Below are 27,800 nucleotides of genomic sequence, written 5' to 3' on the forward strand. Positions count from 1 at the left end.
TAGGCGTAAAGATTTGGTTATCTGCTGGTTTCCAATGTCATGCTGATTTTTTAAATTGGAATTAATTGGGTGATATAATATTAATTAATTTTATTTGTCAGTCCTCTGCCTTTAACCCATCGCTAGTTACATTAGGAGCAGTGGGGTGCCATTTTTCCAGTGGATTGGGGGGGGGGGGGGTGAGTGCTTTGCTCAGGGGCCCACAGTGGTTTACAGCTGTTGTTGATCTTAGCATTTTTCCATTTCTCTTGTCAAATCACAACTTCATGTTGACCACGATTACCAGTTTGACTTTTTACACGTTTCTGTCCAACAAACATCAGTAGCCTGTAATCTATTGTGTTGTTTGTGTTTCACATGAAAAACAATGAATCACTCCCATCAGCATCCCATTGGATGAAGGGTGTGAATACACGTACCGCTGGGATAAGAAAGAGAGATAAGCCCTTGATGTGGAGTGTTAAGAGCATAGAAAATGTTGCCCTCCAGAGCCAGAATAGTGGGTGTGTTTGTGTTGCGTCATTCTCTGTGCTAAAATGGACACAGAAGTGTGCCGTACAGTTCAAGGTTTCTGAACAGACCATCTAATCAGACATGACTTGAGAGACTAGCTGTTCATTTGATCTCTGTCCTTTTCCTCCTGGGCACATTCTTCTTGCAGTGAACCATCAGCTGCTCCAGTGACAAGCACAAGATACATCTCAGGCCAGCGGCGTTGTACAAAGCACTTTATAAGGTAGACCATCGCTCACAGCTTCTTTATGTGCTGGCCCACTAAAATCTGCAGACCAAGGAAGTACATTTGTAAGCACAATTCATCGGAAAGGAAATCTACTAAGCAATTAAAGCACTTGGAACACTTGGGCACAAAAATGTGAATATGTCAAGGCACAAGTGTTTACTTGCATGTAGCGAGGAAAGAAGAAACTACAGTAACGCCCGACAAAAGGGAAAAGAGTGCCGGTGAGACCTTGTTATCATCTGGGGAGTGAAGCAGCATAAAGCATGTTTTAAAGAGGTTCTGGTCATCGGTGAAGGCTTAGGGATTTCACAGCAGTGTGATGAAGCAACACTGGCTAATGAAGCAGCAGACAATAACAAAACAAAAGGGAGCCCAGTGCACCGCAGAAGAATCCGTCTCTTCTTTCCTTCCTTCTCTGCCTTTCACAAATCTCTTCTCATTAGTCTGTTTTTTTGTGTTCCACACATTGCTTCAAGTCTGCTCCAAGCAAGGGCTGTCAGATGCATGCGTAAGAGAAAGCTATTATTTCCTTACCGACAGACATTGGGAAATTATTTTAGTGTACAGTGAGAACACTGATTTCATCCGCAACAGCCTATGCATAGCAACGGGGGAAACACGCCTGAGAGTGTCGGTTTTCATTGATAGTGGTTGTGAGCTGAGGTTCTTCATGTCAAATGTTTTTCTCAGTGACATAATTAATTCTAAAGCATATCAGGTATGTTTCAGCCGTTTGATAATAATTAATTACAAACATGAGATGTGACTGAATCTATTGTAAATCTTATGGCAATGTTGTTTTTTTCCCCCTTGTAGTTCGGGCTAATCTGTTTCAGTAGAATAAGACATCTTCTGAGTCGTTGCCTAGTTTTTTGCAAAAAGAAAATAAACCCTAACAATTTGGATCTTTGTAATGGATAAACCGATGTGCCAGACTCTGTTACTTTTGCAACCATTTGGGAAGTAATTAGTGGAAAGGATTAAAAAGAAGAAAAAAAAAAAGACGGACATGCTCTTCTAAAACTATATATGGCAAGTGAGCTGGCCATCAAACTGTTTGTCAGTTTGTACATAAAACTTGTTGAAACAAGTCAAGAGAAAAGCAAACGCGTCCCTCTATCCTTCCTTCAACGAACTGGGCAGATCAAAATGTTTACATTTTACATTTCACGCTTCTACGAAACCTCACACGGGCATAATTTCAACATTTTTCATGAAACATTCTGGCAACATGCATGAGTGACTGCCTTATCAACCAGAAAACAAACCAGCATCTGAAGGTTTAAGCCAGTGGACCTTTACTTGATGGGCCCAAATTTGACCCCAGTGTAAGACCTTTGATCTTTTACTTTATTTTTTTTTAAGGTGACAATAAAATAAGTTAGACTTTGAAAGCTGATGTAAAATTTAGTCTTTCAAGAACATGCATATTCCTTATAAAATGAATAGTCTGTATTTATATGTAGCAGAACGTTTATGTTGACGACTAAAAGGTTCAAAGCAGTACAAGTCACGTCTGCTGATGCAATTTTCTATTATTTTTGTTTTAACTTTTAAACTCTATCCTTTTTTTGACATAAAATTTTTGTCTGCGACATGAATGAATGCATCAGAGGTAATGCGGAGCTCAGTTTCCTGAACCCAACAAGTGGACTGGGTAAACAAAGGCCTGAACCACTGACAATTTGTGGATGATTGCCTTGCCAACTGAGTCAGAGTAGCACAAAAATATCCTAGGAGGAGGAAGAGAACACAACAGTCCTTTTAGCTGAGAAACAATGAGCCTTTATATATTCATAGTTTCTGGAAGTGTAAAATAAAAACCGTCTAACAGAGGCATCTCGATTGTGTTCTCTTCTTTTAGGAAAGGACTTTTTGGTACCTCTGCAAAAAAATGCACTGCAACACTGGAACAATGGGTTGTCTTAGGTCATAATCTTTTAAACCTAGTAAGAACCGATTGGCACTTTTTAAGCAAGGCATTAGAGGCCCTCAATTTTGTTATTATTATTATTTTTTTCCAGCAACAAATGTGTTGAATGAATTTTCCAAAGTAAAATCAACCCTGAATGTATCACAATGAGGACCTTTGCAGCATAATAGGTGCTTACTTTAGCCCAATGGTGTTGATAGTGACCCTGAAGACAAACCAAGGTCATTTTGTGTACAAAAAATTGATTACAAAAAATGACAAAACATTTATATTTGTTCAAAATCGTCCAAGGCTTTTTTTCCCCCTTCAAAACAAAATTTTGTTTGAATCTGGTGTGTTAATATATTTTTTGTGACTGTCTCCATGAAGCAATATTTCTAATCCAGAATGGAAATCCTCACAAACCGCTAAATCTAAAACCAAGGTTTAAGTTGTTTACTTTCTAAATATAGGACAGACTAGAATTGATGGTTTTGAGTCGTCTGTTTAGGTAAAACATGCTATATCATGTCAAAGTTTTGTCCTTGGTGGAGAAAATAGTATTTTTAGGGCCCGAGCACTTACAGTGCGAAGGCCCTATTGTATCTGTAGGAATTTTTAGGGTCTGAGCACTTACAGTGCGAAGGCTCTATTGTATCTGGAGGAATTTTCCTTCTTTCTTTCTTCTTCTTTTTTATTTTTCCGATGAAAGGAGGGCCTTTTTGCCCCCCTAAACGTGCCCCAAGTCACCAAATTTTGCACGCAAGCCAGGCCTGGTGAAAAATTTGATATTTAATGGTTTGCATTAATGGGCGTGGCCTAATGGCTCAACAGCGCCCCCTAGAAAACTTTGTGCCTCAAGCCCCACAATACGGTTTGACGTACATGCATGACAATCAGTACACACCTGTATCATGTCGCAACTTAAAGAAAAGTCTCTTGGCGCCATGGCCGAAACCGAACAGGAAGTCGGTCATTTTGAACATTTTGAATTAATCGTGTAATTTTGGTGCAATTTATGCCATTCCTTCGGCCGTTAATACGGCCCGAACCGTAATGTGCACCCAGGTGTGTTATACATCAAAATGTTCGTCTCCATCCTGTGACGAATCGCCTTACTTTTCTCTTTCAAAAGTGTTACCGTGGTGATGATAGACGCCAAAAAGCCATAAAAACCTAAACCTAAAGAAAAGTCTCTTGGCGCCATGGCCGAAACCGAACAGGAAATCGGCAATTTTGAATTAATCGTGTAATTTTGGCGCAATTTATGTCTCCTTCGGTTTCCAGTTCGTTTGTATGGCTACCCGTTTCTGTTGGTTGCAGGGTTTTACTTAAATAAAGGAAGTTATACTTCATATTATTCCTAATAGTTGCTTATCGGATCCCTGAGCTTCTGTAATATTTCTTTAGGTGCTGGAGTTTTCAATGTTGACTGAAAAACAAGGGATGTCTGCTCCCAAGGAAAACAAAAATGTATCGATTTTAGTTAAGTTTTGACTTGCAGCTGTATATTGGGAGGTTAATTGTTTTTTGGGGAAAAAAAGATAATTGTGTAATGCATCTAAACTCCATATAGGTGACATATGCCGGAAATAAAAAACAAGACAAGCATTTAATCAGCCCACAGTGGGGAAATTCACATCATTACAGCGGCAAAACAACAAACTAAATATTTAAATTAATAATATGCATTAAAAAGGAAAAAAAAGATACTTATATCAGCACTGAAGCGGTTCAGCAAAGATATAAAACAGGGATCTTGATCCATAAACTTAACTAAGTTTGGGTCAGTGTTGGGTCAGTGTCATGCAGAAGATCTCCATCAGTTCTCTGGATTTCCTCTCCATCCCATGGTCCAGGAACCATCTAGCCTGGCCAACCACCACCCCATCAATACAGGTGAGCAGTGGTGACTAACCACCAATCCCCAGACCACGTGGAAAGTGGACCAGCCCAGAATCCAGGGAGGTCACCAGCCACAACACACCTGCAGCATCAAGGGCACAGCACATTGGCACACTCTTACATTATCAAACAAGCCTCACCACATCAGCCACTGTCCTTGTGTCTTTTGTGTTTCTGTTCCTGCTTCACCATCAGCGATTTCAATCGTCTCTGACAGAATCAGTCTCAGGCCCCGATAAAGTTTGATAAGTCAGGCCCTGATTTAACAAGCCATCACATATGGACAAGCAAACGTATCTACTGCAACATCCAATTGCTTTGAAAAAAAAAAAAAAAAGATTTTTGGTAACTTTGGCACTCCATATTGCACAAAAATAAAATATGCATACACTATACACATGAAAAAACCTTTGTTGTGAAAATACTGAGAAAAAGGAGAAAAAAAATGAGTTCTGAGAGAGAGAAATACCAAATGAAGTTTGATAAAGTCTTTCCAAGCAGAGGGGAACTGTTGCTATTGTCAGTAGAAAACCACACAGAGAACAAAGCTTCACTTAGACGGGGACAGTCAGAGGGAAAAGCAGCATCTCAGGCAGGTTTGTTCATTCTTCTATGTTATTTAGTGAAGCCTTTTCATATTTCAAAGTGGTTTTAAGTATAGAAAATGGCTTATTCGCAATGACTGTTCAGATTTAGCATAAACAGGAGTACAGGACACTGAAATAAATGTTCCAGCCCTGACAGGTAAAGGGCTCTGCAGTATATTGTGAACTAGAGGAAGAAAACAAACATGTTGACATATTTTCAAAACACGTCTCATCGCTGAAAAAAGGAAATGGGGATTAAGAATCCATTTAAGCGGGCGGATAGACCAATCATCTGCTTTTATCTTTTAAAAAGTGTCCCAGCAGAGATGTTTGCCTCACACCCGCCGTAATCAGAGCAATCTATCAAAGCATCACAGCTGCTTTACTATACAGTTTCTCTCCACTCAGCTCAATTTATAAGTGAATTTGTTTGAGTTGTGTACATTCAGTGCCTCTTTTTGATAGTGGAAGAAAAAGGCTTTCCACAGTGATGGCTTAACTGCTTTTAAAAGATGCATAAAGAAACACTAGGACAGATTTATCTAATGCCATAAATTCGAGCTAGTTTTTATGTATCTGCACCTTTTATGTGCCCATTTGAACGGTATAATTGAACCAGTAAACAACAAGACACTTAAAATACCTGAGCTGCTTTGGAAAGGCACTTGGCTGCATGTTAATTGAGCTGCCACCATGATATTTAAAATCTGAATTCTGCATTTATCTGCTTGAAGTGCAGGGAAAGAGTCACGTACACTCTTGCGAACATACCCCACCACTTGTAAATAACCCCTCTCTCAGGTGAATGATGCACTCCAAATTATTTGAAACTGGATTTATAAACTTTCCCAGACTGATGGGCAGCAACAGTTGTTAAGTTAACGTTGCTGCAGATGATGTGGACTTTAGTGGACTTTTGCACTTTATGTCTGTTTGTATGTCTGTTTTTGGCTCAGCTGCAGCAAACCTATTTGGAAGTGTGTACATATATTTTGTATATTGTTTTATAGGGTTGTCAGTAACCTGGAGCCTGCCTTACAGACTCACCCGTCTATGTAAATTACTGATTTATTGCTTGAGTGTACATGTCAGAAAAGCTACTTCAGGGTTACATCAAGCCAGATTAGAAGACGCAGCTTTTAATTGAGTGTACTTCAGTGTTGTCATTTTCACACACAGCTGGCAGATTTCCATCATAAACCTAACATGCACTTCAATATTCCTCAAGAGATTATTTCTGTCAGATAAAGAAATATCTAATAAAGTAAAGCAGGCAGCTGGTGCGATGTGGCACGCTTATCTCATATCTTGTTTCACAGCAAAATGCTTAGACATTCAAAGGTTACCAGATAACAGCACAGGATTTGAAAGAATTTCTGTTCTTGTGTGTGTGTGTGTGTGTGTGTGTGTGTGTGTGTGTGTGTGTGTGTGTGTGTGTGTGTGTGTGTGTGTGTGTGTGTGTGTGTGTGTGTGTGTGTGTGTTTTTTTTTTGGCAGTGTTAAGTCAGCTGTGACTTGGTCAACACTGATGAGCCCCAATAATCTTTTTTGTTAACAAATTAGGATTATGCTAAAACGAAATGTAAATAATGTAAACATGTTTGGCACAAAGTGCTTCATTTAGAAAGAGGGGAGGAGGACAAATGAAGCATTTAATTTTGCATGATGCCGCCTGACTCAGAATGTCTCAGTCATTAGCTTGGAGAGAAAAAGGGTTTATCCTGACCATAAAAAGTCTGAGTTGAGATGAAGGCCTCGAAATGCAGCATGGTTTCACAGCTTTCGTAATAATTATCAAGAAGACTACAGATGAAAGGGAGTTCTTGGACTTTAAGCAGTTTTCAAAGGCAATACCTCTGAAATTTAGGGAAGAGTGTGATATGAAAGGCTTTGGTTGGCTGCTGCTATGAATAAACTAGCAGTGGCACAATGCCCAAAACAGATAAAAACAAAAAAATGAAAGAAAGCAGGAGCTTTTACTCTTCCAAGGAAAGAATATCACATATACAATAAATTAACTAATACCATGTGTTATTTCTTTAATTTGCATTTAATGTAGTATTTGTCACATATATATAGTTACCTTTTGTGTGTGTTTGGGAGAAGACTGAGAGTATATGAATATATAAAGGAGGTCTCTTCTTTGACCTTTATGACTAATGCACCAAACCTCATGTACTGTTTTGTTTGTTAGGGTTCTTTTCTATATGTGAAAAGAAACCAAACCAAATGCTATGAGTTTACAACTACTTTAAATAAATAAACCTAAAGGAATCTCTTCTTTAAAAAAAAAAAAAACTTTTACTTTTGTAGCAAAATAGGGTATTTTTTTCTTTATTTTTCAATATTGGGTTTTAATCCCCGTATCATTAAAAAAATTATATTGTTAAAGAATACAACTTTTGTTTACATTTATTTGAAAAGGTTTAGACAAAATAAAGTATTCAACTCTATAGTTTTCTCCATCTATCCGGGAAACTACAAATGTTATATTTATATAAAGCAGCTATTGCATTATCAAATCCATCAAACAACATTAACATCAGTAGTAACGCACTGCTTTGAAGGGAGAATATGTGAATGCCTCTGTGAATATTTCGTCCTGGCATAATTGACAAATCATCTGTCTGCATGGTTGATCAGTCAGGGTACACGGATATATCAACAGGTGAGATGGAGATATTGAAAAAATAAATCACAAAGATATTTCTGAACGATTTTAATTTTAAAAGGGCGAGTAAGCAAGTTCTGGATTTTGTAAATTAGAAGGTAGTGGAGCAAAAAGTTTGAAAAAGGTTGACTGATCCTGCAAGGCTGAATGTTCCTTGAGTGTGCCTCAGCCAATCAGACGCTGTACACAGTTTAGCAATAAAGACTGCACAGTTATATTTGAGGAGGCCTAAGAAACGATGGAGGCAAAACATTTCAAAATGAAAATTCTTCTTGTTTGGTTTTCAGATTAAATGTAAAATAAAATCAGATTTTTAGATTTGTGCAGCAGCCTCCAGAACATCAAATATAATATTGTCATTCCATTGTATCAAATGCATGCAGAACATATAAGTAGGAATGTGTAGTGAAATTGGCATATTTGTTGTTTACTGGTTCTTTTTTTTTTTTTTTAAGTTTTCCTGTCCTTTTGACATCTGTTCTCCCGGTTCGTGTTTAGCTTGTTTGAGGGAATTCTAGTTTTATTTTGAAAGTGTGTGAGCTATCAAGTCCCTTCCCCTGTTCAGTTCTGTCTTGACTGTTAACACTTGTGTCTACATTGGTCTGTTTTTCCTTCCTTCCCTACTAGTCTGACATCACGTTATTCTGTTATGCCTCCTCATTGCTTTTCCTAATCATTTTATACTTCAGTAGTTGGAATTGTTGTACTTCTAATATCATATTCAGTGCTGTTTTATTTATGTATTTACAACTGGTTAATAATGCACTTTGTTTGATTTAGTTTGATTCTTGTCTGAGCTACTTGAGTCTTGAGGGACTCTCCTCTTGCTCATAAGCGGGTGGTCGGCTCCCCTGATGTTAGTTCCCAGTCCCTTCTGGGAACTGCCCATGTATTGACCCATGAGTTTGCTAATGAGCCCCGATACTATGCTGAACAGGAAACTCATTCAATCATTCATGAGTGGGATTGTTGGACCTTGGGTAAACCACTCTGGAGGGGTCTCATTTAGTTTATTTGTGCTGCTAGCTGTTAATGGCCCGTGTTTGTTTCTTTAGCCAGTAGGTATGTACAATATCAGGTCCCTGTGCAGTCCAACTCTTCATACTCAGGATTCAGCTTGGGATGTCTGCCATTGTGATTGTCACTCTTTTTTGTAAAGGTTGTGACGACCTGCTCTTGGTCAGACACAGAGCATTGGTGGGGACTCCTTCTTCCATGTGCTTTTCCAGGGTATTTGTGTTGTTCAGTCTCAGCCTTGACTGCACCTGTTCTCATCTTATTATCCTGCACAGGTTGGATGGTTCGGTGGAGAAAATCCTTTTCATTCTCCTTCAATGTGCCTTCTCAGGCAGGCGATCCGAGCAGTGACTCTTTGGCTTTGTCCAGTGCCTTAGGTATGGAGAGTTTGTTGCTTTTTAACGGAAGCTATTTTTGTAGCACCTTTATGGTCCTCTGGTAACTGGCTTACTCCTCTGTGTGTTTCCTTGATCTTGTTTTTCAATTCTGAATGTTATTCCTCAAAACCATCATTTTCAACTATGTTAGCACCAACAAAGTTGGCACCACTCTTACAGAGAGGCAGACTAATGAAGATGATGTGAACGTCTCTGTTATTGCAAAGTAGTTTTGACTTGACTGTTATTTTGCATCAAATAATCTTGAAGGATAGATAAAGAAAGGGATACAAAAGAACATAATTGGTATACAGTTGAATAACTAAAATAATAAAACCACACACATATACACAAAATACTTTTAAAAATGAGCCACAATCTTTAAAAGCAGTTTTTTTAATTATTATTTTTCTATTCACCAGTGAATATGACATGATTAACAATGCCACCTCCCTTCATTAGAGCGACTGAAACAGCCAGTGTCAATTACAGGGGTTTCATGGTATTTAAAAGAACTTGATTGCATGGATGCAATCTCTTCTTTTAAAACCTTCAGAGTCTCTGTGGCGATAACTATCATGAGGAGCAGCTGTCACAGTGGGTTGTATGACTCACCCCAACCACAAGAATGATGTCCGGGATGAATATCCTTTATCCCCTGTGGGAGTCTGCTGTACGGCTCTTCTGATGTCTTTGAGTGTCTTGAACCTAGAGGTCAGCGTCTCATTTTACACGGACAAAAATCTATTACAAAACCTATCTCTTTCCCCTTGCATTTACCTCACCGGGGAAAAGAAGTTTTTCTTTAATTATTTTTCCTTGGTTGCAGTTGGGCTGAACCTGGTCATGAGGGAACCAAGTCTTTATAACTATTTAGTCAGAATACAATCATGCTATTCTTCAATATTAGTTTTGAGTAAACACAAGACGATGTTTAACTTCTCTATTGTGAGATGCACTTGAAAAACTACTGAAATTTAGTTTCCTCAAATATCACAAATCATCTTTTTTTCCCCCACTAAAATATTTTCATAGTAATATTTTCCCTGAAGAAAGGAATAACAAGGAATGAATCACGCACATTGAACGTCTGCCTCTGATTTATCCGTGAATTATTAAGCGGGATGTTATATAGACAAATTTTAGAAGGAACCAAAAGGGAATTTGGTTGTGTCCTTTTTGAAATTCTACACAAAGCAGAGCAAAATCCATCCTTTAAAATGGGAGCTATTGTGAGTATAATACCAACAAAATTGACTACTGCAAAAACTTTTCTTTTTTTTTGCATCTTCTCAACTTCTGAGTTTGAGACATTCATAACTGCAGTATATTGTGGTGTTTTTTCTGCATAAATACAGATTTTCAAGCCACATTTTTGATCACCAACTGAATGGAGTTTAATGACCATCCAGAAAAGGGCACAATACTGAGTTTGCTGCACTATTAATAAAATACAAAACAATCACATCTAAAATGACCAGATGTAGGAACACAACAAAATGATATATATGTGTGACAAATGTTGACTTAACTAAGTCAATTAACTAAGATAACAGATAGCATACCAACATTTTACAGCAGTTTCTGTGAAGCGAGTATATTTAGAAATTACTGCGTCTGCGGGGACTCTGGGTCCCGGTCCGGCCGTGGGTTCCCTGGCTGCCTCTTCCCGTGGTCATCATATATATATATATATATATATATATATATATATATATATATATATATATATATATATATATATATATATATATATATATGGGAACAAGGGGAAAAATTGAAATTACTAACATCAGTTACAGTATGTTAAACTGTCATGGTCTAATCCTATATTTTGCGTTAAGACTTTTTATTGCAATGCTGTTATTTGGTGCAATTTTTTATTTTTTATTTTGATGCAATGCTTAAAAAAAATGCTTGCAACATATTTGTCAAAGCATTTGAATTCCTGGTAAAATATGAAAATAACCATTGAAAATATGAGTAAATGAAAACATTAGGAATACAACTGAATACTGAAATTGAGAAATCTTATTGTGCTGTATTTACGGAAACAAAAACAGAAAACCAAAGACAAAAACCATTAGGCAACCATTGCCTTTGTCAGAGCTGGGGAGCAGACAACCCCTGCAGCCAGAAGAACACCAGCAGGCATCCTGACCTCAGCAAGAGACTGGCAGCGGTTGGTGGATCTCAGGCGACAGCTGAAAATCCCCAGCCACCTAACTGCTACCATCCTGTGCGCAGACATCGTCCTTGTGTCTGAGAACACCAAGCAGGCAGTTCTGCTGCAGCTGACGGTCCCATGGGAAGACCTTAAGAAGCCTTTGAAAAGAAGCTCTCAAGGTTCATGGTCTACAGGTTGGATGGAGAGCAAGGTGCCTCCCAGGGGAGGTGGCTTGCAGAGGTTGTGTAGCACACTCCTTGGCCAGAGCTTTCAGCACTTTGGGCATCGAAGGAGAGAGGAAGAGGAGAGTCATCTGCAGTACTACTGAAGTGACAGAGAGGGCCTCAAGTGGCTCAAACCCTGGACTCCTGGTAGCTAGCTGGCCATTTGGACACAAGTCAAGGTCTGATGAACCTCAGCTGGGTCACCTGGATGAGGGTGTCTGATGTTGACAGACTCAAAATCAGGCCCTAAAGAAACACTGTATTGAAAACAAACGTGCCTCTCGTGGTCTGTTGCTGCATCTGCAACTGCAAGTTAAAATTCTGCAGTGTAAAAAACAAAATAAAACAAAAATAATAATGATATAAGAGACAGAAATCTTCTTAATACTGGATAATAAAATAGATGATTTTGGAGTAATGTGCCATCATAAAGTCACTCTTTTACAGCATAATATGTTATTACTAGTGATGCACCGATTGTTCGGTAACCGAAATTGTTCGGCCGAAAATGGCAAAAAAACACTTTCGGTGTTCGGTGGAATAAGTGGGAAAAAAACGAACAATTAATAACGGCGTTGTAATATAAGGAAATAGACTGGCCGTTCCGTAACTGTTGCGCAACACAAACATAAATCGTTGGCCAACCAAAAACTAACCACATAAGAATTTTACCTAACATTCACCAGCAGGTGGAACCAAAACAACATAAATCAATCTATTACAGGTGCGTTTAGATGAGGAAATCAAACAGCGAAGAGCGTGGAGTGAAGTGGTGCGGTGCTACATGTCAGCAGTGTGGAAGTATTTTAGAGTGGCAAAGAATAATACAAGAATGGCTGTTTGCAATGAATGTTCTGCTCAAATATCTAGAGGGGGCACATCTGCAAAGTCTTTCAGCACTACAAGTTTGATTTATCATTTGAAATGATAAAAAACCTGAGCACTTTAATGCATTTTTATTGTTTTAAGGCCTATGTTACAATGTTCAGTCAGTTAAGCCTAACATAAGCTCAAAGATGGCCAAAAAATTTATTTTGCTAATTTATTTATTTTAAGTTATTGTTCTTTGCTGGTATTATGTCTGCTGGAATATTTAAGAAATGCTGGGAATTAAAAAAATGTTCTTTTTTTTATGTTCAACAAATGTTTTCTACCTTGTAATTTTGTAAAATATTTTTTTTCTTTTAAAAGCATGCCTAAATCAAATTTATTTGATTTATGCAATGGTGAAAAAATTGGCAAAATAAATGAAAAACTGCGAAGAACCATGTTCGGTATTGTTCGGTATTCGGCCAAGTGTTTATTATTATTTTCGGTTTCGGTTTCGGCCACAAATTTTCATTTCGGTGCATCACTAGTTATTACCAAACAGTTTACTTCTATAGCATACTGTAACTGTAACCATTGAGACAGCCTTTGCCACCGTTGGTAAGACCAATCGGATTCTGCAAACTGCACACTAGAACAGTATGAGTACACATGCTGAACTGGCCTGCCTGCAGTCCAGACATGCCAGTCATTAAAAACTATTTGGTGCATTATGAAAAAGAATTTAAAAAAGATACCATCTCAGTAAGTTTAGTAGCAGAAGTCTGATATCCTATAATAGGAAAGCTGCACCATTGTCTCCCCAATGGATATTGATTGGACTGAATGAGAGTGTGTTTCCCTTATTTGAAAGTACATCTACATGCAGTCTGTCCAAATAAACAAGTGAGCAAGTAAATAAACTAAATAAGTAATTGTTCCACTTCATTCATGACCCCAAAGGACATCACAGTGTGTTGTTGAGGCAAAATGGAGGCCACAGCTAAGACTGCTCTGGCATGAAAATGACTTCCTCCTCTAATGCAAATGTCACAAAGAGGCTTTGATCCACTCCTAATCGCTAAGTAATCACTTTCTTGGTTGGTCATTCTGTGATGGTAGAAATGGATTTCAAAAGCGTGGTATAATTCTGATGGGGGGATTATGAATTTTCAAGACAATCAGGACATTTAAAGCAGAAGCCAGGGTTTTTGAAGTTTTAATAGTAATTGTTATTTGATGTGGGCTTTTTTGTGTGATGTGTTTATGATATACTCTCTTTTGATTTGTGCATGTGCCATCAATTGTAAATGGTAAGACTAAAGCAATACCAATGTCTGGACTTGTTCAATACAGCAATTTGTTTGACTGTACCTAATTAATTAGATACAGTTTGCTTTTGATAGATACCAGAGGAGCTCTGGGAGTTGTTGACGGAGAGGAGGCATTATGGTCTCATAGCAGCACAGAAATAAAATATTCCATTGTCATGGGAGTTATATAAAAGCTCTCAGACAGGCATGACAGTGATCAGTCCCTTTGTTGCTATCAATATTTGTGGATAACAAAACGGACGGTAGTTTGCTGACATAAAGTGTGTAATTATCATTCAATGTATAACAGGCTGCTTATTTGCCCCAGTGACACCGTCAAAGGGGAAGGTTGCGGTGCAGCGATCCATATCACCTTATCTGCCATTCCCCTGGGGGCACCACATTTAGCACGGAGCAGCAGGATAATAAAGATGGCAGAGGTTTGTAACGCATTGTAAAGAAGCAGATCTCTCTCTTTAATACTTCTTGAAATCCTGCTTCTACCCCATTACTATAACAAATGAAAGCACTGACATGTGAGATCTCTTCAACAAAATTAGATTTGGTTGAAGACACAAACCCCAAGAAGACAATGACAATCTGAGAAACCTTAATTGAAAATGCCAAATTATGTCTAAATTGGGTTTCATGTAATTACTTGGACTGGAAAACTCTGTTTCCTAATAGCAATTACAAGTGTATACGTCTCGTGTGGGCCAACTGAAATCCTGTTTTGCTCCTCAACCAACATTTACAAAAACATCACATTTGTGCGAATTAACATTAATGTTAAGTTGCTCCATCTGATAGAATTTGAATCACAGCTTGAACCCAAACATGCAGACAAAATGAAGGCAGTGTAATGCTCACTTGCTTATTTTAATGATATTATACAGTCAAACAAGCAGTTTAAAGAGGAAGTCAACAAAGACTACACAGCCAAGAAGGCCAGACTAATTGAATAACTAATTTATGTCCTCTAACAGACAAAAAAAGGAAGTAAATTGCTACTAAATGTACTTTCTATCCAACACAAATCCTTTAAAGAAATGTACACAAATTAAACTGGGATAAAATAAATCACGTTGTTGTCTGTGAGATTAGATAAAGAAACTTTGATTAAGATTACATACAAACTATAGTAATACGCCAGCCTATTATATCCCTTTAATAGAGAGGACATCTTAAAGAAAATGCTGTTTTTTATGTGCTTATAAATTAATAAGTTTGAACTGATCATTTCAAAGAATCTGTAGAGTAGTTTTTCATCGTGAACCCAGATGAGAAAAGAATTATCCAAACGTCCTCACCATTATCCTCACTGAGTGTCACATCTTTGGCTGTACCTTTTGAAGCTGGCAGTGTAGGATAAATAAAAAAATAAATAAAAAAATAAAAAAAGAAACACTGGAGTGGTGTGTGACTCCACTTCCTAAAACCAATTGTTATAAAGACAGGTATATAAAAAAAAAACAACAACGAAAAAGCTGGTGTACAGTGTCTCTGGATAGTTTCACCAGATACTTAATACCTGAGGAAATTGTATGAAGAAAGAGAGGGGCATGGTATGTCTCCTGTAACATGCAGGTTAATTCTCCCAGTAGTCAGTAGTAATTATCCCTTAGGGACATTTAGGGGTGATGGAAGGTAGAGTTACTTTCAATAAGAGTCACAGTCAGACCAAAACCATGGAAACCACAAATCACGTCTTTTGGGCGCAGAGTAAAGAGCAAAACTTCTGCCAGTTAAGATGATACTGATCTGAGCTAGTCTTTAAGGTAATAAATGGCACTTTCAACCACACAGACAGGCAGGGAAGCCAGAAAGATAGATGGATTGGCCATATACCCCTATACTACAGTGGATGATAGCAGGGAATTTTTGAAAGTAGACTATTACTCCTGGGGATTAAACAGCTGGAAGTTAGACACCTAAAGCCCCAGAGGACTATGTTTTGTGCACTCACTCTGTGAGCACTTCTCCTAAATCACAGATTCTGGTTGCCCAGGCAACCTGTCTTGAAAATTTTGAACTTGTATTTAACATATGACTACACCCATGTTTCTCTGCTGGCAAGCGACAGGATTACTTGGGGAGAGAAAGATGCTGCTTTTAAGATGAGTATCTGGTAACGTATTTTTTGCCATGTAATTTGCGGGTAACATGTGACAGGAAATTTGGCATAAAATACAGTAATGCTATGCCCTCAGGTAATGCACTTCAGCATTTCTTGGCAGGTTACATCAGAAATAAGTCATTTTCATAGCTGTTACATAGTGCTTTTTACGTTGTCAGCATATTCAATTGGATTTGTCAAATGTAGGCCACAAGTACATGTGAAAAAAAGAGGAGCTTGGTAAGAATTAAGGACATGAGAAGAAGATAGGCTGTAGCAAGTGGTGCACGGCTACATTTCCTGCTGTAAGTTGGACTGTAAGTCTGCATTTCATACACTGCACAGTTTGTATATTTTCATATATAAATATCATGTTGTCCATGTGCCTACTCTTCTAAACTAAGGGAGTTGGCAATGCTCACATAAACACATCTGTGACATATGAGAGAGAGAGAGAGAGAGAGAGAGAGAGAGAGAGAGAGAGAGAGAGAGAGAGAGAGAGAGAGAGAGAGAGAGAGAGAGAGAGAGAGAGAGAGAGAGAGAGAGAGAGAGAGAGAGAGAAGGTGAAAAGAACTATGCATGTGACATTTAGATTTGAAAAATGTCTGCAGTCAAATCTAACTATTATGATATTACAGAGTTTGTTTAAGCAGTGCGAGAAGGCCAAGTCTCACTATCTTACAATTATTGTTGGATCAAAACCTAACAACGGTTAAATATAGGTCAATTGGTAAACTCCATGCAAACACAGCAACAAATCCATTTACTGAATTACGATTGTTTTAATGTCAAATTATTCCAAATGTGGATGAAGTTCAGCAATCATATATTTTTTTTATATTTTTTTAAAAGTGGCATAAAGGAGAAGAGAAGCATTGTTCATGAAATAGTTTAGAGCAGCACAAAAGACAAGGTTCATTATTCTTTTGTCCCATTTGCTCTGGACTAAACTTATCATGGGAAATTTGTAATAACTGAGGAGGACGTCTGGGATTTTATTTCAATGTGAATGCAGTGGTTTGTACAGTTAAAATTTTACCACAAATTGCCTATACACCGAGGTCCCATGATAACTTAAGCCTATATCCACCAAATATGGTACAATGATCCTGTATTTTGGGCGTATAGAAATAAAGATATTGATCAACAATAAGCTCCGCTCTTAGACTTACAAATAGCTGACGACATCAGACGCTAAGAAACTTTTAATTTTTCATCAAGGTCAAAGCCTCTCTGACAGCTCAAAACATTTAAGCTTCGACGACAGCTCTGGTTACATTATCGTTGTGTACTGTTGCCATGGCAGCTTAAGCCCCAGATATACTTGCTGTTGGTGCTTGCGTTCGCGACCGTTCGCGTCCCTACGAGTGCACCACCAACTGCAACGTCGCTCGCGTAGTCGCGAGGAGAGCGCGTTGTACCGGCGGTGACCGATAGGGGGCAGTAAGCAGAGCAACAGTTGGAAAAGTGATTAAATATTTAGTAGTAGCGGTAGTAGCAGCAGTAGTAGCAGTAGCAGATTAGAACAGCGAACAAGTTGACATGACAACACCGGATGATGAAGGAGATTATAACATTGCTTTGGTTGCCCAGTAAAGGAAACGGGACCAGCGCCACTCGCGGCCACAGCGAGAACTGCAGGTCGCGTACGCGTTCAGTGTCTTTTTGAGAACGTGCCCGTCGATGGGTCAAATGAACGCAGGATACGCGTGGCGGCCATGATGCGTATGCGTTCTGAACTGCAAGTATGTCTGGGGCTTTAGGCCCACATGCCATTTCCCGATTTTTTTCATTTGTCAAAATCTGACATGTGTCATTGAAATCCAACACTAAAGTGTGTGACATCAGACGCTTTTAACCATATATTATATTCTAAATGAATAAAAAAATAATTAGAAGTTAATAGTTTAATAGAAAGAAAGACTTTGATGTCACTTCTGGGGATCAATATAAATCATAGTAAAATACAAACTTTGCTTATTTAGTGCAAATGTGCCGTTCAAAACACAGATGTCGGAGTGTAAGTTTAGAATTACTGCTGGTCCAGAGACCACTTTAGTCCAGTGGGAATAGTACATTACACAATAATATACCCAGTTTTCAGGCTGCACTATAGCAATAAAAACAAGTTTTGACAGAGCAGGTATACAAAGAATGTATTTTTTTTTTCACCAGAAATTAATTTTTTACATCAGCAGAATTTGCAGATGTAGATTGGCCCTCTAAAGTCCAAGGTCATATCAACCTGGTCCGTACATACATATCCATATATCCATCTTCACAACATTTGACTGGTATCTGAGTCCACAGTTATGGCTCCATGGCAAAATGGTAACGATCTCGACCCAACAAATTGTCAATAACAACAACTCAATTAGCAAATTTACCTATTAAATCCTGAAATGGTTTAATAAAACAAACTATAAAAACTGTTATATTAACAACACATTTATATAAATAAAATCTGGAAAGGAATTAATAAATTAAAACTACTGAGTTTTCGTTGGATATTTTTATGGATCTATTTCATATCCCACTGCGGTAAGAAACTGTAGCTGCAAAATTAACATACATTTAATCCTCTGAGTCAAATCTGTGAAGGCAGATGGCTTCATTAAAAGCTGACAAGCGTTCAATGGCTGATGATTGAAATTTATGAGTGTCTTTGCTTATTGTCCTTTCTAGACATCATAAACTATAGATATGTTACGACTAACATAAATACCAAACTATACAAATGGAGAGAGAGTCAATCCACGTATTTGTTTGCATTCACATTAAAAGAATCAAAACTTCCTCTAGCACTGCTTTGTATCAAATATTTAGCTACGACTCATTCATCCTAATGTCACACGTGCTGGTTGTACTTTGAAACCTCCCCCGTGCTATTTGAGTAGCAACGTTAAACATTTATGGCCAATCAGGTGAGTAGCAGCTCAGGATGTTTAACAAGCACCTGCACATGCTTCAAAGAACTCATGTCACAAAAACTGTTGTCCTTTCAAACAAAGGAGAAAAACAGCTCCTGTATGGAACGATGAAAGATGTAAATGTACCAGTACACAATTTAAGCTAACATAAATATATAATTTAGGGAGAATCTGACAAGACTGACATAACTGGGGCAGATTTACGGCATCCAGCTGTTCCAGATCGGCTTTTCTTCTGCAGAGATGTGAATAGGGAAATCTCTCAATGAAATGCGCTTTTCTCTAAAATTAAGTCAGAACTCAATTTATCTCGTTGGGAAGAAAAATCTGTGCAAAATTACACCTAATCAAAGTTGAACGTTTTGAGACTTGACTGCACTATTTCATGGTTAGATCCTATCTCAAAAATAACCCCATGCAGATTAGTGTACGATGTTACCGGAGCATAATTCACACCTCTTGTCGATCTCAAATTATTCACTTGTAAAGCATATGCTTGCATGAGTGATGCTCAAGTCAGCAGAGAGCAGGATTACAAATACAGTTGAGCCTGAATTGTTGAAATGAAATGGACAGAGATGGACAAAGCTGCATAATCAAAATTAAATCAGAGAAGCAGCTCAGCAAGCTAACAGGCCAACTGTAAATTAGGGAAATGTCTTAGGGAGGATACTTGCGTTAGTGAGAGACTACCCAGAGGAGGTCTATCTGTCAGAGGTTTTTTAATGGGTAGAGTGGTGGGCGGTGTGTGGGAGAGCTGGACGGGACCGCAGATATGGTCGAACGAGTGATCAAAATTAGACCCAACGGGCTGGTGAACTGATACCACTTACTCTTTGCTCTGCTGGCATACCTGGAAACCTACTGGGAATAGTCTTATATCCATATACTAATTAGAATGGCACAAATTAAAACCAGCATTAGGTGAGTGTACAAGTCTTTTGAGGCGCTGTAAATGTGTGCACAACGTGCAGCCTTACTTGGATTCCTCTCCCAAAGAGGCAGTGCATTAGTACCACCCTATCAAATGATCCATCATTGCTATTTGTCATGCTGTTAAACCATAGAAGACAGCTTGATGGCATTACATATCCGTAGTGACTAATCCGTCGCATGCCAGTATTCGCCACTCACTAAAAACTATCAAGTGGCCTGTAGTGCGGTATCATACAGACTTGAGAGGCCCTCATTTATTTGCTCTTGAAGCATTAGCTGCAGGGCTATACAACATCTGTTACTGTGGACTGCTGTCTTTGTCGCTTGCATTCCCTCTCTCTGTCTGTCATCTTGAGTGAAATAAAATGACTAAATTATAAGGGCTCCTATCCAAACAGGATCCTTATCAGAATAATGGTAGGCACGGAAAGATAAGGATGCAGCTTTTTTTTTCTTTTAATGTCAGTCAAAGCTGCATTTTGCATTTATTTTCTGTAATTTTATTCCATCCATTAACTAGTGTTAATAATGATCATGCATACACCGATACATAAAAGAGAGAAAACTCTGCTTATGATGCTGAATGTTCAAACTGTCTTAAATAAATGGGTAAATAAATAAATACGGCGGATTACTTATTGTGCCAAGTTTCCCAGTTGTTCTTCTTCTGTCTGTATGTCCTTAGACCTTCAGTTCCGTTGCAGCAAGCCAGACCAGCGTGTCATTGTCTAAGTCTATTAAGCCACGATCACCATTGGGTGGCCGGTATATGGGGCAGCTGGACATCACATGCTCTACAGTCTGTGATGGATCCCCACATACGCAGTGGGCACTGTCTGAGAGACCCCACTTAGTTGTTAGTAGTTTATTAATGTTCCAGTGTGGAGGGCGATCCACTGACATATATATATATATATATATATATATATATATATATATATATATATATATATATATATATAATATTAGGGGTGTAACGATACACTAATCTCACGATACGGTATGATACACGATATTGAGGTCACGATAAAGATACGATACGATATTATAGCAGTATTTTTTTAACAACCTTGAATGAGGAACATATGACTGGAAGTAAATGTCAGGTTTGCATTATGCATCTTCAGTTTCATACAAGTAAAAATATTTTGCCACAAACTGAATAGTTTCTCTCATGTATGACTTTTTCCAGAAATTTAACAACTGAAATTAAATAAATAAATAAAAGTAAATACTGTAAATAAAGTCCCAAACTCAAAATGCAAGATGACTCATCTAGCTTATGACAGAGCTAAGAGCTTCAGCCACATGCTCCCAGCCTGAGGCCGTAAGGTGAACCCTGTTATCGTTTCATCCTGCTCCCACCTTTGGTGATAACACAATCTTTACATCATAAGTAGAAAGATTGATTCATGCTCACCTTATAAGCAAAAATCCGGATCTCAAAATCCCGCAAGAGTCCCGTGATCGGGTACTAGCAAAACGGTACTAGTTTCTTCTGAGCGTAGTAACATTTTCGACCGCGAGTCGAGGCGCGGTCGTCACTTGGTCCCGCTGCACCAATAGGATGTGCGTTACTAGTAAACACAATATATTAATATCGCGCTACAGTTTGTCACCTCCACGACACGTAACGTGATGTTTTTGCATCGCGAAATTGAGTGGCACGATATATTGTTACACCCCTAATACATGTACATATATAAATTGTATACTGTATATAACTGGTATGCATTGATTTAGGCTAAATGTAGCATGCAATATGCACACAACTGTTCAATCTCGCCTGTAACACGCTGCATTACTGTAGTCTCTTAGTTGTAGTCTCTTAGTTGGGACGTGACATAATCGCTTTGACGAGCATAGGCCTACTACAGACTATTTATCTAAACATAAACACATACATCATCTGGTCCTTTTCAATTGCTAAAATTCATTAGACACATCCTTGGATGAACAACAACACAAAACACAGTATACAGTGTCATTATTTATTTAGCAACAACTGAAGCTCAATGGGGAAGCTGTCTGGGAAAACTAAGAGCAGCCGCCAGCTGATACAGTAACCGATCATTATCAGAAGTGTGAAAGAAGCAGAATGGTTGGCAATTTAATTTGCTGATCGGGAAAAACTCATGTTTGTGTTAACTCAATGCCAAAGAGGAACAACATCATCAATGATCCAGGAGAAGCAATTGTTGTCGCCCATCAATCTGGGAAGCTATAACTCAATTTTGAAGCAATGTGGAGGTCCCCCTTCTGCAGATAGGACTATTCACACACAACTGCAGCAAGGAAGAGTGAGGTAGAATTCCTCTATAACACTGTTAGAAACTGTTAATGCTATATATGTAAGGGATAATGCCCGACGAGGTGTACATTATCATAAATATACGGACGACGCAGGGGCGAAGTCCATATATTTATGATAATGTACACCTTGAAGGGCATTGTCCCGCTTATACCACGGTCACTTACCAAAAAACATAAATATTAAATCAGTTATTCATGCTTTAATGTGTTTTCAGTTGAAATAGTTAGTTTTATAACAAGCTACAGCTGAGCGGCTGAGCGGACTATTTAATCTCTCGTCTGCAGCCGCTTGTTCGTTTAAAGTTTGTGGCTCGCAATCCTTGCCACTGCTTGCCGGAGCATTGGGAGATAAAATGTTGCTCCAGTTTCGTCTCTCCTGTACTGATGGAGCCCAGTAAGCCTGCAGGCTGCTCTCGCAGCGATGACCCGTCACCGACATGATCTGGCGAGTTTCCAGCCCAGCATCAGAGAGACGGCCGACAGCTGTGCTCCGGAGGCTATGTCACCTCCTTGTGCCGTTTCTCCGGTTTCTTTCATTTTCTTTTCTCTCCTCTTCTTCCAGTCATCAAAATTGTTAAATTCACCAAATAAATTAAAAGAAATGACAAAATCACTCATGTCGCCGTCCTGCGGTAGCCGGTTCTTCTTCTCTGAATCTCCCTTGCCGTGGTTACCACCTGGCAGTTGATCCAGCACAATGATATTAAAGTTATCAGGCAATTTGACCGAACTTGTTTTCTAGGTGTAGGTTAGAACTTATAACCTACACCTGCCTGCCAATCAGAATCAAGTATTCACACAGACGGTGGTATAAAAATATTTAATTTAAGTTACAGTTAAGTTATAAATTACTTATAAATTACAGTGGTCTGAAAGGTGTTCTTAAATAATCGGGTTTGTCATAATTTGATCCAAAGACGTGTCAATTCTGACTGGACTCTGAGAAAAATGATTAAACATTAAAAGAAAAAAAGAAAAAACACTTCAAAGAGGATATGTCAAGAACTCACACCACAGATAAGCACTTGTTGAAATATTCAGTTTCTTCACTCCTTCGCGCGATTGGGAGCGCTTCGATTAGATATGTGGATTCCCCAGGTGAGTATCACCCCCACATCCATTTGAACGGAGATAAGAGTCAACAGTATTTAACCAAATAAAAGGCAGAGATTAAAGAAACTTTGGCAGCCAAGTGTGGGTAATTGATTTATAATTCATCAGAGGTTGTGCTGAGCAGAGGCCACCTGAGAGATGGTGCAGATTTCTGTTATAAGCTCTTTACTTTTCTCACGAGAATACTAAATACAGAGGGCTTTATTCTCAGAGTGGTTATTTGAAATACAGATAGCAATGGACCCTGCAGAAATCTGAGAAAATATAAGTAAAACAATGCCCCGCAGCAAAAAGTCTGCTTGATTAAATTAAATTGTCACAACAGTGAACGTGATCTATGATGTTAAGGTGAATGTACAATGAGCAATAAATCTCTTCATGCCCTACCTACGAAGGTCAGCATTTGCAAAGATGATTCCAGAGACATTGTTTCATTTCACAACAATAGAGGTGAGAAAGCGGAAGCAAGTCGAAAGGCAAAGTTCCTGCCTAAGCGATAAAATGCTGTTCATTAATTACCAGTTCCACCGAGGTTTGGGGTGATTGCCACCATGGTGTTTTACTGCACATTTGCAATTATCAGACAGTATTAAAAATAATTACCTTGTTAAATCTGGAATTCATCTGTGAAAAGTTCACAATAACAAAAGCCCCACTGTAAAACGTTTGTGTGTCCAAAATGGTCAACCAGGGGATGCAGACATGATAACAGACATAAACCGTATGGACTTTCATTCTGTGGGCTGAATTTTCATTCTAGCTTGATACTTGGAATATAAAGCAAAAAGTATGGCTTCTTATTTTAGTGCCACATAGATTTGTAGTGAATTCATTTCAACTTCAGTTGTGCCGCGGATTGAAATTGATATATCCAAGTTTGGTTGATGTACAAGGTATTGTTTTGGCAGCCTCCAAACTTTAGTGGAAACAACAGTAGCCTTAATGATAATAATCCCCACAAAAACCATAGGGCTCCAGGAGCTTTGGTGCTTTGATCCCGAAATATACAACACAGGTTGAAAACACTTTTTTGTTTTTCCATCCAGTTCCTGAAATGCCAATTGTTACATTACATAATATACACTATAGTTCAATCTTGTATAGTTCAGACTACACGAAGAATAAGAAGTTACCAAAGAGCTAAGTCACATTTGCTTTCATGGGCTGGAAAGTAGTTCTGAGTAATTCAGTATTATTGCCTGAATATTTAAGGTTTATGATAAGCTGAATGAGCTTCATGAAAGCAGCATTCATTGGAGGGGAAGTCAGGTCTGCACATACACCATGAACTGGGGCCCTGAAAAGGGGGGGGGGGGGGGTAAAGGAGACAGATTATAGGGGCCCATGGCTGAGGATGAAATGATAATATAGAAAAAAATAATGACGCTAAGTTATTAAATAACATATTATCACACATGTTTTATTTTTTCAATTTCCTGGTAACAATAACTTAATTTGTTTTGGAAACATCAATGCCCCTCCCCCCTCTCTATTTATGTAAAATGGTTCAGTCCGACTGGTGCAAGTAGCGCACAGGCGGTTTGGACAGTATTCAGAGAGCTCAGTTCTTCCCCTACTGTATATGTCAACTGACATTTTGTTCTTCTTTTTACAAACATGTTAATGAAATGCCATTAAAATGCATAATTGTATGTAAAATACCATCAAAAAATGTTGCCAGTGTTGGGGGCCCTGTAAAGATTATTTTCATGGGGCCCCAAATCCTTAGCGGCGTGTCAGTGTTTGTTTTGTAACTCACTCTGTTATAACACAATATAGAGGAAGTGTGTATTTTCTTAACACAACTGAAGTGGGCTGTTTCAAGGCCTGTAATTTGTCTTTAACATGCCACAATCACCAATCACCATTCAGCAACTTTACAAATTGAAAAGTCAGGCATTTTTTTTCAAGAAGATCTGTAAATCAAAGAAAGTTTTTGGGAAAAACAAATGGTTGCCTTCCAGTTCAAGTGTTTGTCACTAAAGTCAAACAACATTCAACCCTCTCAACCATGTTGTTTCACAGGTGTTTCATCAATCTTTAATTTTTTAATTACACCCTTTTCATAAATCAAATTCCATCTTGGGCACAAATGTTTTGTTTTCCTTTCTCCTTCAACAGCAATTGAACTGTTAGCATCACTTAGGCATTTGAAATTTTAATGGTTGTTGTGTCACCAGCTGTGAACTAAGAACTGATGATGACGACCAGCAGATTAAGAAATCTAATTCCCAAGCAGAAGCCAACAAATTCTCCCATATCGCATGCCCAAGTAATAGCTTGTCTCCAAACACCTGCAGTTTGACAATGCATGGATGTTCTGCAAAACAGCCATTAATGTGATATGTGGCCAGTGGTGGAAATAACAGATCTGAAGGCTCTGGAAAAATTCTCACTCATAAAGGCTTTGAAAGAGAAAGCAAGGTTACTCACCCTGTACCAAACAATCTCTCGCAGTCTTCCATCAGTTTTGAAGTTACACTTCAGAGTAACAGTCTCACCCACAACAACGGGAGGCAGGGGCTCTATGGTAACTGTCAAATATCCTGGGGAAAAAAGGAAAATAGTCTTTATAAAAGTAACAGAAACATAGATGAAACATTGATGATACATAGATATATACATATATATATATATATATATATATATATATATATATATATATATATATATATATATATATATATATACACACATATACACACACACCAACACACACAAACAACCTATAGAAGCAAATATTTGACCAAGGATTTAGTAATCATAAAACAGAACAGATTTTTAATTAAGACAGATAAAGCCATTGTTTCCTTCACAACAGTATAATTCCTATTCCACAACACAAGTTCTCCGACATGGGTCTTAAATATCACAATGAACACTTGAGGTGTTCAAGTGATGATTTAATAGTGCAACAATATTCTTTTTTCACAAAATTGCACAATTCTTTCCAGGTTTGAATGCACAAACAGACAAAAAATAACAAGTCAGCCAAGTCAAGATAACGCAGTTCTTTCCATCAAGCAGCGGTTGAAAGAAAATTAAAAGGATGAATGGAAATATGAGAGAAAAAGATGAATTTCCCAAGGCTGTTCTCAAATGTCAATCCTATAGTTATATGTCTTGGAACTCTCCTCCAGCCTCACTGACCTCCATAAGAGGACCTTGTTATTTGCTAACAACTGAGGGCTGTAGAAAAATATCTGCAGCATCTCTTATTGGAGAGCCCTCTACATTCCACTGTAGGCGAGTTTCCATAGTATCCAAAAAGTGATGTTAAAGGTGTAAAACTTTTTGAAAAAGCTCATGATTAAGTGTCAGTATATAATGAAGTGGGAGTGAGATTGAGTTGGCCACTATCTGTTGAGAACTGGTGTAGTTAGTGTTAGAGAACACAGTATATTTAACATCTTTAGTCTTATATGTGGATATATGCAGCAAATGGACAGAATTCACTAGATTTTCAGCATACTAGAGATGGAAAAAAAACTAAATGAACCTGCAATGCTGATATTAATAGTGCAATAAAGCTAGGTATTGAAAATTGTACTGTGAAAATAAAGCGCTGTAGCAGCAATTCACATAAATACAACAGCCAGGTGTTTCCTAGGTAGATAACAAGCGCCAGGTATCCCTACAATGGCCTGTTGTGAAAGTGGGTTAATGATATTTGAGGAATACGGTATTTGCATGAGTCAGCTCAGGTAGGGTCATTGTCCACAAACTAATGGGTCATGTAACAATAGCTAAACCACTTTAGTATCGACAGTCAGTGGTGGTACCTCAGTCATATTCTCTACACAGTCATGTTTTTTGTTTCATTAATAGAAATGAAATGTAAATAAGATGCTGCAACACCATAAACAACTGCATGCATGTACAACAACCTCACTGAGTGATTTGTTATGTGATCATATGTCTTTGGCAAAAACCACTTCACCAATGTTTTCCACAGGACTGCATATATAAAGCGCCTATTTTACATAAGCATACAAACATAACGGGTCCCAATGGATAGGAAATGATACAGAGTGAAATAAAGTACAATACAAATCCAAATAGCTTGTGAGTTGATTTCAAGCAGCAAAGTTGATGCCAGACATAGAAATTGGCAGCTTACCGCCATGCCCAAAATATATTTTTCTAAAAAGGAAAAGATATTATTGTAAGATGTTTCTCAGCACAGTTGGCCGCATCAGTGTGTACGCTGAAGGAAAAGTGACCTCTGCCCAACAGAACAGTAGTTTCAAGCACATCCAGTATTTAACGACAACACCTCATCTTGCGAAACAGATGGATGGAATAAAATGGAAACTTCTGGGTGCTACTTACACTGTTCACAGACAGATGACAACAATTTAAAAGGGGAAGAGGGGGGCGAAAAGGCACCTGCTGCAAATAACCAATGCAAGCATGGAAAAACAGCTGTTGTTCACCGTCACGTTGATCGAGGCCACTTGCATCAGGATAGAAACGAGTTTGCATTTATTCACAGTGAATCATCCTTCCACAGGAACAGTCTGGCCCAAATCATCCCAGCAAAAGGCCCGCACACAGCATAACAGAACCCCCAGATCACCTCACAGAAGGCTTCAAGGGTAATATGTCCCTTTATTTGTCACTGTGCCACAAAATTAACAGAATCAAGGCAGTTTCAGAACTGGTCGCAAT

General features: G+C 38.3%; 1 protein-coding gene across 2 annotated transcripts in view; it reads right to left on the bottom strand.

The window, feature by feature from the left end:
- Positions 1 to 27,800, bottom strand: part of igsf21a (immunoglobin superfamily, member 21a) — a 206,076-nt gene that overhangs the window by 115,265 nt on the left and 63,011 nt on the right. For both annotated transcript variants that reach the window (XM_061726948.1, XM_061726947.1), the window contains exon 2: positions 25,563 to 25,675. In XM_061726948.1, the coding sequence (XP_061582932.1) occupies positions 25,563 to 25,675 (113 nt within the window). The remainder of the gene's footprint in view (positions 1 to 25,562; positions 25,676 to 27,800) is intronic.

The sequence above is a fragment of the Cololabis saira genome, chromosome 8, assembly GCF_033807715.1.
Source record: "Cololabis saira isolate AMF1-May2022 chromosome 8, fColSai1.1, whole genome shotgun sequence".
NCBI lineage: Eukaryota > Metazoa > Chordata > Actinopteri > Beloniformes > Belonidae > Cololabis > Cololabis saira.